Source organism: Mauremys reevesii, linkage group 2 (genome assembly GCF_016161935.1).
Source record: "Mauremys reevesii isolate NIE-2019 linkage group 2, ASM1616193v1, whole genome shotgun sequence".
Taxonomy (NCBI): Eukaryota; Metazoa; Chordata; order Testudines; family Geoemydidae; genus Mauremys; species Mauremys reevesii.
Genome location: NC_052624.1, coordinates 283,032,655 through 283,052,904, shown reverse-complemented (window position 1 = coordinate 283,052,904; position 20,250 = coordinate 283,032,655). Strand labels below are relative to the sequence as shown.

The window sequence follows — 20,250 nt, the reverse complement described above, 5'->3', positions numbered from 1 at the left end:
AGGCTAGTGGAGTGAGATCTGGAGGGGGTCACACAGGGTCAGGACCATTACAGTCAGTGTTTACACAATAACAGGTTATTTAACCCAGGTCTGTCATTAACACCAAGAGCTTATCAGCAGTTTCTGAAATATCACATGGTCATGAAAAATGGGTGGGAGGAAAGGAAGAGAAAAACAAACATGCACATCTAGGTCTGGTCATACTTACTCAGTCACTGAATAAACGGCCTCCTGAGAGCTATAATGAGTGTGGAAAAGGGGTTATCACTTTTTCTCTAATGAGATTTCAGTTTGATCCAAATGCCACAAAATAAACGAAGAGGGTTTTGTCTGGTGTTTTTTAAAACTACAGAAAACAGGACCTTTGAGGGCAGTTACAAAGACTAAGGCTATGTCTACACTGGCACCTGAACGACAAAGCTTGTGTCTTTCAGGTTTTTTTTTTTTTTTTTAAAAAACACACACACACAAAAGTTTTGCCAAAAACAAGGTGTGAACAATGCTTTGTCAGCGGGATCACTCTCCTGCTGACAAAGCTAATGCTGCTTGTTGGGGGCAGAAGTTTTTTGTCAGCAGAAGAGCTGACAAACAGTGGCTACAGTGTCCGCCTTTTAGCAGCACGGCTTTAGCGACACAGGTGTGTCGCTAAAAGCTGCATAGTGTAGGCAGCACTTTAACGTGGCTGTGTAGTTGCAGCACCAGCTCTCCCAGAGCTGTAAAAAAAAAAAAACCCACCCCCCATGAGTGGAGTGGCTCCCGGCTCTGGTGCACTATCTACACTGCCACTTTACAGTGCTGAAGCTTGCATTGCTCGGTGGGGGTGGGGGTGGGGGGTGTCACACCCTTGAGCGAGAAAGTTTCAGCGCTGTAAAGTGGAAGTGTAGACAAGGCCTAGGACTACTTGCCAGGAAGTCACATTAGCACAGGAGCAGAACGATATCCCCTGCCTGCCTGGGGTGGTTAGGAATCACCTGTATCAGTTACTAATTTGGATGACTGAGTCAAAGGATCGATTCTGAACCCTTATCCACTTCAAGCAGCTTTTATGCAAGTAGTCTCAATTCAACTGCCCTGAATCAGGTGAGTGATCACCTGACCAAGCATTAAAGAGGGGAAAGGCTGAAACATCTGGCCCTTCGATATTAGTGGTTGCATACCACTGGGGAAGAGGAAAAAACTCCACTGTTGGATATAGTTAGCTGCATTCAGAGGGCACCGTGTGGCGCCTGATGGGAGATGAGGGTGCTCACGATGCTTCCCTACATTATTAAATCTAGCTCGTGTGCCCAGCATACGGGCAGGCCACCCAGGCAGACCCTGGGGGAGAGGTTCTGTTTTACTTTCACTATCTCTATAATGAGCTGCAAACAGAGCAGTTCATACTTTACCATTGCTTTCAGGCAACCCTCTTGGAGCATAAAACCTCCCCTCTGCTAACTCCACCCTATTCGAAACACAAGTATTAGGAAGGAACAAGGGACATTTTCGAATTGCTTTATAGTGAACCAGGGTGTGCGCACATGTTGGGGGGGGGGGGGTGGTGCATTTCAAGCTCTGAGACTGCTGCACCATCCCAGATATTTATACCTCAGGCATTTCTTCCCTTCTCACCCAGATAAACAGCTCCGCTGAGATGTCCCAGCATGTTAGCTTGCTGCTGGCTAGGGTGCTAGAACTACCTCTACCGTGAGTCAAGCAGATGAGGTTGCTGGGTAAGCATCTCAAAGCAACCATATGCTGCAATTAATGAAAGGTTTGGCCTCTTTAAAAAAAAAATCAAATGGGGAAATAAAAGCATGTGAATAATCCACTTCACAAGAAGCAAGGCAGCAAGAAAAGGAGGCTAGACACCTAGGTAGGAATGTTTTTAATTACTTTCATTACATACGCAAGCTTCACCTGCAGAGCAAATCGTGTGTTGGGGGATTCTGCTTACATACCCCCTGGTTTGAGGAGAGAGATTATTTTTGATACAGGAGTAGTAATGCAGGTCTTAAATGTATCAGCCTTCTGTACCTGTAAAGCACCATCCATCTCAAAGCACTTTACAAGCATTAGCTGATAAAGCCTCGGGTTATTATCCCCATTTTACAGATGGAGAAACCCAGGCAGAGAGAGAATAAGGGACACGCTCAAGGCTTCAGAGCAAGTCATTGGAAGGGCTGATCCAGACCCCAGATCTCCCAACTCTCAGTCCAGTGGTACCCACTGGCTACACGGAAGCGAGAACACTGACACCCCAAATGTGCAAACGGCAGGAACTGTATTAATAAGGCCAGTGCAATCTCCTCAAATCCAGCCCAGTTCTCAGCTTCCTTGCCTGCTGTATTCCAGCTAGGAGCAGGGGTATAATTTGTGTGGGAGAGCATGTAGGGACCGTTGCTTATATGGGCAGCTGCATACACAACATATACACACAGACCACATCCATTTCACCCATAGCCACACACCCCAATGTCTACTGTGAAGGAGGCATGGGGTAAGGTGGTCTCTCCACAACTTTCCTGAGGAATGGGCCCCAGCTTCCACTGTGCAAACGTATTGAGGCTTACTGCAGACTGAGCATATTGTTAGCTAAGTACAGGGTATTTATATTATGCCTATCACCACGGAGTGTGGGAGGGGGCTCAGGGCTAGGGCAGAGGGTTGGGGTGCAGGAGGTGAGGGCTTTGGCTCGGGGAGCAGGCTCTGGGGTGGGACCAGGGATATGGGGTTTGGTGTGCGGGAGGGGGCTCAGGGCTAAAGCAGAGGGTTGGGCTTGGGGTGCAGGGGGGGTGAGGCCTCTGGCTGGGGGTGCATGCTTGGGGTGGAGCCAGGGATGAGGTGTTTGGGGTGCAGGCTTCCCCGGGCTGCAGCAGGGAGAGAGGACTCCCCCTAGCCCTCTCCCCACCGCAGCGGTCTTAGAGGAGAGGTGCCTCTCCCTGCTGCAGCCCTGCACACCCCAACTTGCTCCCCGCTCACCTTCTACCTCTCTCTTCTCCAGGCCCCTTAGAGGGAACTTAGGCTTTGACCATTTTCTCCATTTTCCTGGGCTCTGCAATTCTAGCAACTTTCTTGCTCAGCTTGGTGACCTGCCTCCCGATAAACCTTACCTGTCATTCTGGTATACATCCACACAGCTGTTCAGTTCTTCTAGTTCTTCCTTCAGCAATTGCAGATTGGAATTAACATAGCTAAGCTCCAAGGCTACTGTTTCTTTTACTTTGTGATTATTTGTGGCCCTGAAAATAAGAAGGAGACAGAACACAGGAGGAATTGTCTTAGGAAGTGGTCCACAAGATAAAAACCACGGATCTACCACATTCAAACCACAAGCCTTCCGCTGCCAACAGAAGAACATGCACCACTTTATGCATATAGGCTATTTCAGAGTCTCTCAAGGTGCCTTCCAAACTAATGAGTTAAGCTGCCGAATACTCCAGCAAGGTAGAGAAATGTTATTCCTATTTTGGAGTGAGAAACCGAGACCCAGATGCCCAGATCTCTCACACTGGGTCAGTGACAGAGTTGGGAGAGAACCCAGGAAGCATGTTTGCTCTTGGACTCCTGCTCTAACCACTACATAACCTTTGGTACTTCCATCGAGCTTTACAAAATGCATTTTGGAACACAAGCTTTCCAGAGGCTGAAGATTTCCACCTATGACCAATGATGGAAAGAAAGGAGTTAGCAGGCAGAGACAAAGGTTGAAAGACAAAAGAGCAACTTGGCGGGGGGAGGAGGGGCAGGAGGAGGACAAGGCTCTGTGTGACGCAGCTGGGCCTGCAGTGGGACATGGTATCCTGACCCCCTTCAGCTTCTCTTAGGAGATATTTATTTCCATCAGTGTCCCCAGCCTAGCAACTAGGAGTGCCCAGCAGCCTCAGTGGCCTGTTCTGCTAGAGGTGGCAGCAGCAAAGCAGCTTTCAGACTGCCTTCAAGTGAGGCTGCACACGATCTCAAACTGGAGTATTTTGTTTAAAAAGACAAACATAGGCAAGTATTGGTATTTAACTCTGCGGGAGTCTCAGAATTCCACAGTATGGAACAGGGCAGTGGTTCTCAACCTTTCCAGGCTACTGTACCCCTTTCACGAGTCTGACTTGTCTTGAATACCCCCAAGTTCCATCTCACTTAAAAAATTACTTGCTTACAAAAATCAGACATAAAATACAAAAAAGTGTCACAGCACATAGTTAGTGAACAATTGCTTACTTTCTCATTTTTACCATATAATTATTAAATAAAACCAATGGGGATACATATATTTTACTTCCATTTCAGTGAGATACTGGAGCCGGTTTTTCACTTGTGAGCCTTGTTATTTGGCAGCCAGAGAGCAGCAGCTGCTGGCGGGGCGCCCACCTCTGAAACCAACACCACCACCACCACCAGCAGCGCAGAAGTACGAGTGGTACGGTATGGTATTGCCACCCTTGCTTCTGCGCTATTGCTGGTGGAGGCACTGCTTTCATAGCTGGGGGGTTGGAGAGCAGCAGCTGCTAGATAGGGCATTTGTGTTTGCAGTGCAGTAGGACTATTTTTTTAAAATCCCGCTCCAGTCCCGCCCTGCAATACTCACTCCCACTCCGTCCTGCACTGTTTGTTGAATTGTTATCTTGCTCCTGCAGGACCTGCAGGATCCCAGTCCCACTGCAGGGCTCTAGAGCCTGCTATAAAACCAGGCAAATATCTAGATGAGCTGACTTACCCCGAAAGACCTCTGCATACTCCCAGGGGTACGCATACCCCTAGTTGAAAACCACAGGTCTAGGGCACCCAGTACGTGGGATAGGGGCAAGCTCACATTTAAAAAAAAAAAAAAAAAAAAAGTTGTTTCCTGGCATTTTAAAGTCATGATCTTTGCTGCCTCATAACATCAGGTTTGAACATATGACAGAATGCAAACTGGAGGGGGATGGAGGCAGGGAACACGCCAGGCCCTTACAGATAAGTATGAAGACGTCCTTTTATTATCATTAATGATTCATAATACACTAATGCCCAGAGTCCCCAAGCAAGATTGGGGCCCCACTGAGCTGGGTGCTGTATGAAAACACACACTCCCTGCCCTAAAGAGCTTACAATCCAAATAGACAAGAGAGAAGATGGGAAGGGAGATAGAGGCTCAGGAAGGTGAACTGAGTAGCCCAAGGTCACAGCAAGTCAGTGGGAGAGCCAGAAACAGAACCCAGGTCTCTTGAGTTCTAATCCAGTGACCTTCCCATTAGAAAGCATTGCCGTTTTGTCCCTATATGCATGATCATACAGAAATTGCTAAGAGAACATTCAGTATGCAAAGTCAAGCCCTCATAAGTTAGAAAACATCAGAATTAAGGGACTGAAATAAGGTTGTTGCACAGGCAAGCTTGTGTGCATGCGCCATGATTAACCTTGGCAGAACTCAAGCCGTATTTTATTTTTTATAATACATGGACAGATGTGTTATAAAACATGGACAGATGTGTTTATTTTCAAGCATTTTTTCTATTTATCAATTTAAATTTTCATAGTTGTGAAAAATTATAGGGGGGAGCAGACAATAACTGATGTTGAGATTCAGAAGTTAAAGCTTTATAACTGTTAAAACAAACATGTTGAAATATATAAAAATAAATATCCTTAAGTCAAAAAGTTCAAACAGCATTTTGTCTTACTTTACCTCTCTCTAAATTTCTATCATTGATGGACTTTTTGCCGATTTGTGTGTGTATGGTGAAATTGACATTTACCAATAAAACCCTAATCCTTCCGCACCTAATGATGATAGTGTATGATCATGTAATTAAAGACTATGTTTCCCCAACAGGACCCCTGCCTTACTCAGTGAACAGGATGGGCCTGCTTTGGGGATTAATCAGCACTGTGAAGCGAAGGAGACTTGTCTGTAGGACCTCTGGCCTCATTTGCTGCAGTTGTTAGAAGGTGTGTGGTGAACAAGGCAGGGGATTTTAGGAAGAGAAAGCATGGTCTCACGATCAAGGCACTGAATGCTGCTCTGGAGAACTGGATTCTGTCCCTGTCTCCGCCACAGAGTTCCTGTGATACCAGACAAGCCAGTATCTCCAATACAGGCTCAAATCTTATTACACATACACACTTTCAACTGAGATTCCACACATAATTTTTAGCTCTTTTAGGTGTAATTCTTGGATATGAAAAGTGCAGCCTTTCCAGTGCAATTAGCAATATATTGCAGCTCAAAGCCTGTTCTCTGGTCACTCAATAGCAGCATCCTGCTGAATGCCCTGCTCTCTCTCCCATTTATTTAACATCAGCAGATGTAAACATGAAGAATGGATTTCAGCTGCAATGAGTTGCCTGCTTTGATGAGACAGCTTTTCAAGCCAATTGCACCTTTCTTATCAGCTCAGGGAAAAAAAAAAAAAAAGACAGGAAGAGAGAACCTGGTGGCAGAGGAAAGCTGACAACACCTAAACTGTCTGCTGAAACATGTTCTAGTCTCTCACGCTAAATCAAGTTGGGCCTCTATTCAGCTGAGTGCAGTCAAAAAAAGGACAAGGCCATACCTCAGCCTGGCTCAGGGCTAAGCCTCTGGCAAGTTGTGTTCACAAATGCCATGATCCAGTAACAGATAAAACCATCTCAAAAGCACAGGGGTTCTAAGTATTCTACCATCTATTACTTCTTTACTGATCGCATCCCATATCAGCCTTCCCATAACTTTGCCTGCCTAGGATAACCTGGTCTATATTTTCCTGGGTCATCCATTTACCCTTCCAGTCCTCTGGAATTTCCCCCATGTTCCAAGTTTTGTTAAAAATAATGTAAGTGGTTCAGAGAGCTCCTCGGCCAATTCTGTTTAACATCCTCCTTAGTTACTGACAGAATTATCGCCTTATATCGTCCTACTTCTTTCCGAGTACAGAACAGAAGTAGTTATTGAACACTTCTGCCTCTTCTGCATCAAGATTGAGAATTTTCCCATACTTGTCTATGCCATTGCTACAATTTCATTTGTTCCCAATATATTTAAAGAATTGTTTGTTATTGTCTGTAACTGGCCATTGATTGTTTTTATTGACATTTAGCTTCTTTTATCAATTATCTGCAATTTCTAATTGCTGGTTTGTATTCTCTGCTATCAGCTTACCCATTTATTTTTCTCCCATTTTTTCTAAATTGTTGCTTTCACCTCCTTTTAACCAGGATGGATTTGTAATGGAAGAGGCCTTGTTTCATGAATGCAGAATTGGGGAGGGAGGGGAAGAGGGTTTGGATATATGAAAACACTTAGCTCTGAGTTTTCACTTGCATGTTTACATCTAAAATGTTTACTCCCAGTGAATTTTGCTCAATTTTTTTCAGCTTTGGGAAAAATCAGCCTTTTAAAGTACCAAGTGTATAGGTTACAGGTCAGACTATATTCTGTTTGCAAATGAAATTAGCTAGGCAGCAGCACTTCAGAAAGGTCTGGTATTGAATCTATCCATCTTAGTTAGGACATGGTACCTTCCATATATTGGTGCAATCCCCCAGGGAATGGCCAACCATTCATTAAGGGTGAAATTTACCTTTGTGCAGAATGTCAGCACAGGGCCAATGCACTGCTTAAAAGAGTTTCTAGTTTTCATACTAGACTCTGCACAAGAGTGCATTTTGATCTCATTAAGAACATACCTTATATAACCATGAGTCCTGGTCAATCTGAGGAGTTATCAAATGTTTGCTTAGTTAATTCTTTGTACAGAGATATTAAAAATATGGTTTATTGCCAACCTCTTAATCACTTCAAATTACTTTGCTGAGCCAGTGGTATTTGAACAAGACAGGAAAAGGACTTTCATTGTTTAACTGTCTCAGTCAGTTTATTTATCCATCAAACAAAACCTGCTACACCATGCAACAAAACTGCATTTTATTTCAAACACACCATTCACTGCAGCTTCTTAGAAAAGAGGACTGACACTCCAAACAGATCATTTTAAGGAGTATGGTTGTGTCTACAATGGGAACTTGTCCTAACTCCAACAGCTAATGTCCAGCCACCCACATAGCTGTAAACCCTGCTCAACGGTAAGCACCACCAACTAGAACAAGTCACAGCTTTCCTTGACTACATTTTGGGTTTGCACTGGTAGACAAGGCCTAGAAGTCTTCAGTGTTAACCACTGGAGAACAAGGTCACATCCTTAAAGCCATGGAAAAACAGCAATACTTTACTAAATTACTTTTAATTTCAGATGATTTTATGAGTCAAGTTTTGGTTTTCCATTAACTCCAAAACTTCAAAATCTGAGATTTCATGGCCAACCCCTGCTCAGAAGGGACCTGTTTAATCTCAAAAACAGGCTCGCCAAAGAAAGTTAGCAGTGGGAAAGGTGCTCAAACTGCTGAGCCAAACACTTCAGCGGCCTGAAAAAGAGCAACATCGGGGTGTTTTGCTTCCTAACTTGACCCAGTGCCCCTGATACTCCCCAACAAAGTAATGAAATTGCCTGTGTTTTGCCTTGCATTCCTTCTGGCTCCCCCACTCTCTCTGCCCTATGCTGGATTTGAAATGCCTATGTTAGGAGGAGGGGAACTACTTGCTGCCCACATTCCTGGATGCCCTATGAATGGCAGGTATCATCACTCCAATTCAGGATTTTGATATAAACAGCACAGCCTGGCACATTCCTGCTGACATGGAACATTTCTCCTTGGTTTTATGAACCAGGGTCATGCAGAAAAGAACACAGCAAGATTTCAAGTCTTTTTAATTAGATGAGGCATAACATCCAGGAGCAACCTAGAGCTTGTCTATATGGTGAGGTACTGAGCACTATGGGGGTGTGATTTTGATATACACTAACGTGTTATGCATTAATTGGTCCGTGTAGACCCTGCTGGTGCATACTACAAATTCCCTAGTGAGCAGCAGCAGGGTCTACACAGACCAATTAATGCACAACATATTAGTACGCTTAGAAATCACTTCCCCATGGTGCGCATTACCCCACCATGCAGAAGTGGAGGGTGAGAAGTGGCCAGAAGTCGAAGCCACCAATAAAGCATTACCAGGTCAGCAGCACAACACAGGGTTATGTTCTTCCTTTCTGGTTTCTAGACATGCTGCAAAAGGAGGTAAGGGAAAAGCCCACACCAACAGACTCATAATTAACAGGGAGAGTCTTACTCAGTCACCTTATCTATCCCCCAATTAACCAGTATAGGAAACAGTGACGGAATATCCAGAATATACTCTTCCCCTCTCCAATACAGGTAGCCTAGTAACCCCAAGTCACTAGTCTTTGTAAGCGAACAAACGGACATGTTTCTAGTGCACGTCATTGTCTCCTGCTAGAGAGGAGCATAATCAGTCTAAGCTGAGAGGCAATTCAGCACACAGGTGTTTAGCATTGGAGATGGATCAGTGCTCACTTGAAGAGGTTTTCTGCCCCAGCTCGCATTCTCATCTCCTTGTTGATCTGTTGGTTAATTCGTGCGCGGCGGTGCTGCAGTTTGCTGCGCTGGGTCTGTGCAAAGGGATCACAGCCCTGCTAAGAGAAAAAAAGATGGTCACAATATATCCTGTTCAAACAGGACATCTTCCCCAAACTTAGAACAGCCTTTCTATCCCACCCTGCTATGCCACCAGCCTCATCTGTTTCTTCTTCAAATCCACCCTGGAGACCCATTGCTTCTGCACTGCCCACAAGCAGCGAGTCAACAGATAATATTTTAAAACAAAAGCCTCTGCTATTCTTTCTTCCAGGTCCGATCATCTTTCTTCACTTTGTGTTAAAGTGCCAAGGACAATGACATGGCTTAATAATAAACACATATGGTGTGAAGTATAGTTTTAGTTCATAACATGTCTACACAGCCGACGTTAATGCGCTGCGGCTCCAGTGCTGGGAGGGCTGTAATAAAACCACCTCCGCGAGGGGAATAGCTACCAGCACTGGGAGCCGTGCTCCCAGCGCCGAGGCACTATCTACACTGCCACTTTACAGCGCTGAAATTCGCATGGCTCAGGGCGGGTGTTTTTTCACACCCCTGAGCAAAAAAGTGTCAGCATGGTAAGTAGCAATCTAGACAAGGCCTTAATTTCACAAGAGTTTGCTATCTGCTACCTACTGAATATTTCAGTCCCCCTCTTCCCTTTATCTGCACCATTCTTAGAAATCTGCATCTAACCCAGACGGTTCCAACTATCACTAGCTCCCCCTTAGCATTCCCTTCTACAATACTGAATGACACCACTTGCTGACCTCCGTTCCCTTGATATCAACACTAGCACGATATTTCAAATGCCTCAGCCCTTTCAGCAAATGACAATAAATAGTCACACTGACCATCACTGCAGTAAGCCACCTACTGAGGTTATTCAGCTATTCAAGCGCTCTGGGAAACAACTGAGCCTTCTGAAAGTGTGTTATAGTGGTCTGGTACCATTGTTGCTTATACTGCCTGGATTACTAGGTGGATATCCAGGTAGTTTAAAAAATATGGGATCTTTCAGGAGATAATATATGTTGTCTCCTTTACAGGACTTTATCAGATAACCATAGCATGAAAGATTTAGGAAGCCAGCCCTGGAAGCCTCAGATCACAGTAAATCTATAATTGCAGCCCAGACACTAGCATCCTGATTTTCCATGGGTGACAAGCTCCTGCTGAATTCAGAAGGATTTGAGCTTGCTCAGCAACTCTGAAAATCAGGGCATTACTTTTAAATGTAACCCATTTATCACTTTTATTCTCTCCTCCACTCCCTCCCATCCCCCCCAAAAATTTCTTTGAGTCAGTTTCTTTATAGGCAGGGAATTGTTATGAGTTTAATCATCACTTTGGGGAATAGTAAATATACATTATCTTGAAGGGAGGGAAAGAAATATTAGCGGGTACTCCCAACAGAAACACTGTCAGGAGGAGGATCTCAGATTCCACAGTGACACAAAAGCTCTACCCACACAGAAAGATTGAATTGCTCCTCACACAATAGAACATAAATGGTGAAATGTGCTCCTAGGGGTGCCATGGACCTAAATAAAGAGCCTTTTTTGGAGGAGTCCAAGGCAGGGGAGTTGTGTTAAGATGGAGACCTGGAAGTCTGCTATTCTTATGTTAATGTCAGATAATTTGCACCAACAAAACCACCCACGCCAGTTTACACATATAGGGTGAATTTCACCCCAGTGCAGCCAGCACAGGTCCTACTTCAGTTCTTCCTAGGGCACATGCTGGCCCCCAGAACTAAGAGTGGGGGGAATTCACTCAGAATCTCTCTTGTGAAGTTCTTTCAGAGCAACAGAATGGCCTTATTTCCAGCTGCCATATAGAGCCATAGCTTTAGAATAAAAGACTAACTCCTTCTCCTCCTCCTCTCAGGCCTTCTCAAGACTCACTATAGCTCTGATTAGGTCAAAACCCAAAACAAAGGCATCACTTGTTTATTTTTTAGCCACTGAGACTAGCTTACATTAGCTTATCATGTGGCATCAGCTTGGCTGGTCCGAAGGTAGTGGGTTATCTCAATTGATTGTTCACAGTCAGTTACAGATTGATCTACTTGTCTTCTCCTGGTGGGGGATAGGGACAGGGCATCACCTCCTTGCACTCCCCTAGGTAGCACGGTCTGGTGGGTAGGAAATCTGTGTTAGTCTGTGAGGTTCCATGCCTTCCTGTGGATGCATTTTCTACAAACACCCATCACAGTACCTGATAGGTTTCAGAGTAGCAGCCGTGTTAGTCTGTATCCGCAAAAAGAACAGGAGTACTTGTGGCACCTTTGAGACTAACAAATTTATTTGAGCATGAGCTTTCGTGAGCTACAGCATCCGAAGAAGTGAGCTGTAGCTCACGAAAGCTCATGCTACAATAAATTTGTTAGTCTTTAAGGTGCCACAAGTACTCCTGTTCTTTTCACAGTACCTGAGTATGTGCTTAGATGATGATAAAGTTAAATTTGCATGGAGAAGTCCCCAGTGGATTTTGTGAAGTCTTGTCTCTCCTCCTTGCTTAAAGGAGGTACTGCTTGGGGAATATACCGATTATAGAATAGGTGATAATGTGCTTCATGCTGAGAGGAGGTAGTGGTCTTATAAATGCAGCCTAACTGTTATGTGGCCAACACAGCTGCAATAAAGTCTCTACAGGAGAAAGTACAGGCCTCAGCTCTGGTTCATGATATTATTATGTAGAGGCCAATAAAAACCTAATTCTTGATTGCAAAAGAGATAATGTGGATTTGGAAACCTACCCTAGTTTAAATAAAAAGGAAAGATGGACAGGAAATATGTGCAACTTATTTAGGAGTGGAAAAATAATGAGATCATATTTGTTTTGCTTAAAAACTGATGTGGGGGTGGGAAACGTTGCTTGTGAAAAGATTCCAGGTAATTTCAAAATATCCAGAACAGTTAGTCCCCAGTACATTATAAATCATACAAAAAGAGACTGATTTGAGTGAGTTACTGGTATAAGCATGGATGGACATTTGTGTTACTGTTGAGCAGCATTCAGTCTGCAGACTAACATAGCAGATGGCATGACCTCTGTTCCTCAGCTTCTAATACTCTGATTTTGTGTCACATCTGAGCATTAAAGTAATCTGTGCACGCATTACAAAGATTGGAGAAAGGCAGAGAGGGAGATCATGAACTTTCTGGATAAATTAAATGGGTCACTGGGACTAAAAACTAGCTGCCTCACAAACCTCAGGTGTAAAATGCTGAAAACAAATATCCCCGAGGACGATTGTTTTAAGGAGCAAATGCTGAACTCGCAAAAGGTCCACACCCATTTTGCAAACAATTTGCTTCTTCACCAAAGTGAATTTAATATAAGAGGCTGCATCTTGCCATTCTTAGCAAGAATGAGGAATCCTGCAGCCACAGAGCCCTAATCTGTGATTGTGCCAGTTTTTCCAAGCTAAGGTGGAGCAGGCTGGGGGACCTCAAAGGAGCATCTAGGTGCTAGTCAAGTGGAGGAAAACAGAGTCACTAAAAACAGACAAGCAAGTCTCAGTGACAATTTCTAAGAGAACCTGTTAAGAATCATCACAGCAGATTCAAGGAAACTAAAATGTCTAAAAGAAATTGCTTCAGAAGGAACGTAATACTTAGGGATCCCTTAAAATGGATATCAGATACGGCTACATTCATGAAAAATCCCATCCCTAACCACAAGAACTTTAATTAACCAAATCCTTATGTACCTGTTTGAAGGGATAGAGGTGAGGCAAACAAAACACAGGTGGGGGATGCTGACACATATACACGGCAAAGGAGACAGAGCTCTGAGAAGCAACAGATGTTTTCTTTGAGAGGATTTCCTCCCCAGCCATATTTTAACATGATCACACACTGTAGCAGAGGCAGGTCTCCACATGGACAATGGCAACATTTAAAATCTTTTTATTGATTTGAGAGATTTATAGGAAACTCTCCTTTTAACCAGTAAAAGCGAAGCTAAAATATAGTAATGACTTTAATAATGTTTCCTCACCCAAATCAAAACCTTTACCTACACAACTTTATCTTTTAGGGTATCACAGCTTAGGCAAAACTATCAGAAAAAGTGAAAGTTGATAATTCCACAGGGGTAACAAGCAAAGAAGAGATAACACTAGGTTTTGACAGGTTTCAGAGTAGCAGCCGTGTTAGTCTGTATCCGTAAAAAGAACAGGAGTACTTGTGGCACCTTAAAGACTAACAAATTTATTTTAGCATGAGCTTTCGTGAGCTACAGCTCACTTCTTCGGATGCATAGAATGAAACACACAGGGTATGGCTACACTTACGGTTTGCGGCGCTGGTCATCCAGCTGTGCAGGGCCAGCGCTGGTGTGTGGCCACATTTGCAGCGCTGTTGGGAGTGATGCATTATGGGCAGCTATCCCAGCATTCAAGTGGCCGCAACGTGCTTTTCAAAAGAGGGGGGTGGAGTGGGGTCTAGTGTGACAGGGAGCGGGGGGAGAGAGAGAGGGGATTTTTGGAGCCAACACTGTGTGTTTAGCTTCCTGCCTTGAAAAATCAGAACATGTTTCCGACCCCTTAGTCTTAACTCTTAATTGCAAACAGCCTGCAGCCAACACGACTCCCTGCTGTTTCATTCACTCCCTGCCTGCCTCTCATTTGATTGTTTACAGCCAGGTACAGATGATCACAGCAAACAGGAGCTCTGTTTTTTAGATAAGCAGCAGCGGCAACGGAGCTCCGCGCGGAGCTCGTTCATAACAAAACAAAGAGAGGCTGCATAACAAAACAAAGAGTAATTTATAAAAGCATTCTGGGATACATCCTTATACCCTGGAGGCCAATCACAGCGCTGGAGTGTGGCCACACTTGATGACCAGCGCTGGAATCCTTATTCCCCATGCTGAGTGAGGTGTACGGCCAGCGCTGCAGCCAGGGAGTTGCAGCGCTGGAAGTGCCCTGCAGGTGTGGCCACTTACTAACTGCAGCGCTGGTGGAGGCTTTCCAGCGCTGAAACTCGCCAGTGTAGCCATACCCACAGACAGAGAACATGAAAAGGTGGAAGTATGCATAACAGGAAAAGTCTAATCAATTGAGATGAGCTATCAGCAGGAGGAAAAAAACTTTTTGAAGTGATAATTAAGATGGCCCATAGAAGGTGTGACGAGAACTTAACATAGGGAAATAGATTCAATTAGTGTAATGACCCAACCATTCCCAGTCTCTGTTTAGGCCAGAGTTAATTGTATCTAATTTGCATATTAATTCGAGTTCAGCAGTTTCTCTTTGGAGTCTAGTATCAGAGAGGTAGCCGTGTTAGTCTGGTTCTATAAAAGCAGCAAAGAATCCTGTGGCACCTTATAGACTAACAGACGTTTTGCAGCATGAGCTTTCGTGGGTGAATGCATCCGACGAAGTGGGCATTCACCCACGAAAGCTCATGCTGCAAAACGTCTGTTAGTCTATAAGGTGCCACAGGATTCTTTGGAGTCTGTTTTTGAAGTTTTGTTGTTGCAAAATTGCCACTTTCAAGTCTGTCACTGAGTGGCTAGAGAGGTTGAAGTGTTCTCCCACTGGTTTTTGAATGTTATGATTCCTGATGTCAGATGTGTGTCCATTTATTCTTTTGCGTAGAGACTGTCCGGTTTGGCCAATGTACATGGCAGAGGGACATTGCTAGCACATGATGGCATATCACGTTGGTAGATGTGCAGGTGTACGAGCCCCTGATGGCGTGTCTGATGTGATTAGGTCCTATTATGGTGTCACTTGAATGGATATGTGGACAGAGCTGGTATCGGGCTTTGTTGCAAGGATAAGTTCCTGGGTTAGTGTTTATGTTGTATGGTGTGCGGTTGCTGGTGAGTATTTGCTTCAGGTTGGGAGGCTGTCTGTAAGCGAGGACTGGCCTGTCTCCCAAGATCTGTGAGAGTGAGGGATCATCTTTAAGGATAGGTTGTAGATCTTTGATGATACGCTGGAGAGGTTTTAGTTGGGGGCTGTAGGTGATGGCTAGTGGTGTTCTGTTATTTTCTTTTTTAGGCCTGTTCTGTAGTAGGTGGCTTCTGGGTACTCTTCTGGCTCTGTCAATCTTTTTTTTCCACTTCAGCAGGTGGGTATTGTAGTTTTAAGAATGCTTGATAGAGATCTTGTAGGTGTTTATCTCTGTCTGAGGGATTGGAGCAAATACGGTTGTATCTTAGAGCTTGGCTGTAGACAATGGATCGTGTGGTGTGTCCGGGATGGAAGCTGGAGGCATGTAAGTAAGTATAGCGGTCAGTGGGTTTCCGGTATAGGGTGGTATTTATGTGACCATCGCTTATTAGCACAGTAGTGTCTAGAAAATGGACCACTTGTGCGGATTGGTCTAGGCTGAGGTTGATGGTGGGATGGAAATTGTTAAAATCACGGTGGAATTCCTCGAGGGCTTCTTTTCCATGAGTCCAGATGAAGATGTCATCAATGTAGCGCAAGTAGAGTAGGGGCGTTAGGGAACGAGAGCTAAGGAAGCGTTGTTCTAAGTCAGCCATAAAGATGTTGGCATACTGAGGGGCCATGCGGGTACCCATAGCAGTGCCACTGACTTGAAGATATAGGTTTTGATAATCCCTCAGGCCAAATTTTTCAAAAATGACTAGTGATTTGGGTTTATCCATTTTTCAGTGCCCAACTTGGGACATCTTAAAGGAGCCAGATTCTCAAAACATGCTGAGCACCCACACTCTTAATATCCAACACCTTTAAAGTGTTTCCAATTAAGCACCCAAAAACCCCAGTCACTTTGGGAAATTCTGGCCTTCCTGTATGCCTCCAGGAACATCCTAATCACAGACGTGAGATGAGGCAAGGCAGCATTAAACTTAATATTTTCATTATGCAGCAGCCTGGGAAGTTGCACTCTTTGGATTTGCCCACAATACTATGTAGTTTCCAATAAGAAATATGCACTGTGCTGCTCACAGAGTCATGAGTTTATAAAAGCAAGCATTTGAACAAGTGCTCATGTTTACTGCCTTTTTAGTTGAATATTACATCTCACCATTTAAACAATCAAGTTTCAGGAGATAGTTTTCAATTCCCACCCATGCTCCTGAGCCAGTCAGAAAATGCAGTAAAATTGTACTGGAAAGACGGGTATTAAACTGGATCATGTAGCACAGGGTTATGGGAGGGGTGGCTTAAGCATAGGAATGCAAGTCAGGATCTTGAGACTTACTGCTTTTAGGAAATTCATTTGATCTCTCTGCCTCATCTTCCTCCACCCACAGTAAAACTGAGTAACCCTCCCACCGCCCTGCGAGATACTTAGCACTTCTAATCTTCAAAAGGCTTTACTATCAAGAAGTATCATTACTGAACCGTTGTTAGAATGAGCACTATGCAACAGCTACAGTAGGTAGTAACTAAGGGCTTGGCTACACTTACAGTTTGCAGCGCTGGTAGTTTGCAGCGCTGGTCATCCAGCTGTGTAGGAGCAGCGCTGGTGTGTGGCCACACTCACAGCTACCAGCGCTGGTGTGTGGCCACATTTGCAGCATTTCCAGCGCTGTTGGGAGTGATGCATTATGGGCAGCTATCCCAGCATTCAAGTGGCCACAACGTGCTTTTCAAAAGAGGGGGGTGGAGTGGGGTCTAGTGTGACAGGGAGCGGGGGGAAAGAGAGAGGGGATTTTTGGAGCCAACACTGTGTGTTTAGCTTCCTGACTTGAAAAATCAGAACATTTTCTGACCCTTAGTCTTAACTCTTAATTGCAAACAGCCTGCGACTCCCCGCTGTGTCCCTGCCTGCCTCTCATTTGATTGTTTACAGCCAGGTACAGATGATCACAGCAAACAGGAGCTATGTTTGTTTTTTAGATAGCAGCAGCGGCAACGGAGGAGCTCCACAGAGCTGTTCACAACAGGGAGGAGGATCTCATTTGATTGTTCACAGATTGATCACAGCAAACAGGAGCTGATTAACAAAACAAAGACAGGCTGCATAACAAAACAAAGGGAGTAATTTTAGTTAAAAGCATTCTGGGATATCTCCTTATTCCCGGAGGCCAATAAAAGCGCTGGTGTGTGTCCACACTTGATGAGCAGCGCTGGATCAACACCCCAACCTGGCCAGGTGTACAGCCAGCGCTGCAGCCAGGAGTTGCAGCGCTGGTTGTGCCCTGCAGGTGAAGCCCTAAGATCTAGATTCTAGTCTCTAGCTGTCCTTGCCATTTTAAAATGCAACTAATTTTAAACTGAAGGAAAGGAGAAAATTCAGCCAGCATTTTACCTCAAGACATTTTTATCTATGAGAAAACAAGCAAATAATCTAAAATGAAGGTTCTTCAGATTTAAAGTGAGAGACCACCACAAGAATGAACAGAAGTTTGAGAGCATAGGTGCTTTTGAAAATCTCACCTAAGTGAGGGTAGGTACTTAATTCTCATTGAAAGCTAAATGGGAGTTAGGCACCTAACTCAGTCAGGCACTTTCGGAAAAAATCTCTCCCACAGTGTGGATCTCCTCGGACAGTCTGCACTCAAATGAACAAAGTCCCTGGAAATTTAAAAATGTAGTATAAACAAAAACTACACTACAGTTTTCAGTGAGGACATTTCTTTCAAAGCCAGTCAAGAGGGGGCACATGTGATGGCTTTTAAACTCAAATAGGAATTTCCTTGCTTGATTATTTCCTGCATAACCTTAAACCCAATCCTGAAACATAACTGTAATTAAATGAAGTTAGTGGTAACCTCTCAGGCCTTTACTGGATATTAAAGGCATTTCCGTGTGCAGTCGCTACAGTTGCGCAAATCACATTCTGAGTGAAATTCAAGGTTTAACTCAAGATTTCTTAGCCATCCTTTGCAGTGGACTTTAAACCAGGTAAGGAAACATACAGCATCTCCTCAGTCAACAGGTGTCCATAATCTTTGTTGCATGCACAGAACAGTCAAAACGCAGCACAGATTGTATGCATGTAGAGTACAGCATGTTAAGAACGCTATGGGAATGAATAAGGTATGGGTCATTAAGTTACACAAGTTGTGTCCAGCACTGAAGTTTATTGCCTCTGACAAACCAGGATTAGAGCCAGTATTATTCTAGCAAGTCTGTTCTAGGCCCAAAGAGCCTGCCAAACATTACATTCAGTGTCCAACACAAAAGGAAAACAAAGTGTTCTGCAGAAATGTGCTAGAGCTGTTTCAGTGTTGTGAAAGAGTGAGGTTGGTCTCATGCAAAATGGAGGGGACAAAAGATAGACGAGGCCCCTTACATGTCATCTGGTAATTCCTGCTGACTTAAGATGTGTGTCTACATGGGGAAGTTTACAAGTATAATTATACTGCTGTAGTTATACTTGTATAAATCCTCATGTGGACACTTATTCTGTTACAGGAGCACCTACATAGGGAGATATACTAACAAGTAAGCTTGGCAAAAATCAAATTTTTTTAAACAATTTTGAAGGATAATATCAATGTTTACTTTTAACCATTTTTATTTTTATCAATTAAAATGTTCACAGTTTGGGAACTTATGGGGGGGAGGGAATCAGACAACTTAATGACAGTAGATGTTGAGATTCAAAAAGTTAAAGCTTTGTAACCATCAAAGCATAAATTGTCATCACATCAAAATATGCAAAATAAATATCCTTAAATCAAACTAAAGTTCTCAAGCAGCATTTTTCTTACTTTGCCTATCTGTAAATTTCTATTATTATTGATGGATATATTTTTCGGTCTGTTTGGGAAGGGGGTGGGGGCATGAAATCAACATTTACTGATAAAAATCTAATTGTTTGAAGCCAAAGCATGCTGGTAACTTTCCTCACGCAGACAAGCCCTTATCAAGGCTTTGTTTTGACACAGTTATCAAACACCATACTTTGCAACTTAATGGTTATGGATGCTTCTTAGACAACGTTGATAGGTGTGATATCAGAAAGCACACCTCGGAGACTGGTGCTGACTAACCATGGCTCCAGCTGGAGCACAACATTCAGAGGTGATGCTAATTAGCAGGCCCGAAGGAGTCTAAACTCCCACCTAACAGTTAAAGTGTAAGGGAGCCAATGTTAGTACAACTCAAAGAAGTTACAGATAGAGGATTATATCAATGAAAATTCTACTCATGTGACCCTCTGCCTGTGACTAATGTCAGTTTAACTCCATGACTGAGTCATACTAAGGGCACGTCTTCACTAGCAACATTAAAGTGCTGCCGAAGCAGCGCTTTAACGTGGCTTGTCTAGTCGTGGCAGAGCACTGGGACAGCTCTCCCAGCGCTATATAAAAAAACCTCACCTCCCCGAGGGGAATAGCTCCCAGCACTGGTGCACTGTCACTTTACAGCACTGAAACGTGCAGCGCTCGGGGGGTGTTTTTTCACACCCCGAGTGAGAAAGTTGTAGCACTGTAAAGTGCCACTGTAGACAACCCTATGAAATGATGCAGAATGGAGAACAGGTTGCACGTTGAGAAGTGTGAAGATTCATGTAGATATTGAGGGGGAAGCCAGACATACACTCCAGTAAAGGTTTAAAACTTTCACCCTTCAGAAGCAATCTTTAATACACCCAGATGGGCATCTTCACATATCAGGGAGCAGCTGATGTTTTTGAATATTTGGTCATTTTCTGGAGCTCTTCTCCCAACTCCTTCCCCTCTACCAATTAGGTATCTAGCCGCATGAAAACAGAATTAGCTATTCCCGAGACTTGTTCCTTACTTGAGGTCATAAATTGCAAGTTTGCATCTATTATTTATTTATTTGGTGTATGCAATCCAGTCAAGCCAAGCCAACAGCATTCTTATCAACGATGTTCAAGGCACAAAGACCTCCAGGAAGTTGAGTCATTTTGC

At 43.9% G+C, this 20,250-nt stretch overlaps 1 protein-coding gene across 7 annotated transcripts in view; it reads right to left on the bottom strand.

Annotated features, from left to right (window-relative positions):
- Nucleotides 1-20,250, bottom strand: part of RHPN1 (rhophilin Rho GTPase binding protein 1) — a 65,297-nt gene that overhangs the window by 32,918 nt on the left and 12,129 nt on the right. For 3 of the 7 annotated variants that reach the window (XM_039522394.1, XM_039522390.1, XM_039522393.1), the window contains exons 2-3: nucleotides 9,364-9,482; nucleotides 3,093-3,221 (exon numbers count right to left, since the gene is read on the bottom strand). In XM_039522394.1, the coding sequence (XP_039378328.1) occupies nucleotides 3,093-3,221; nucleotides 9,364-9,482 (248 nt within the window). Of the gene's footprint in view, nucleotides 1-3,092; nucleotides 3,222-9,363; nucleotides 9,483-11,407; nucleotides 11,555-20,250 lie in introns of those variants that run through there. The other 4 variants (XM_039522395.1, XM_039522391.1, XM_039522396.1 and 1 more) reach the window with 3 other exon arrangements.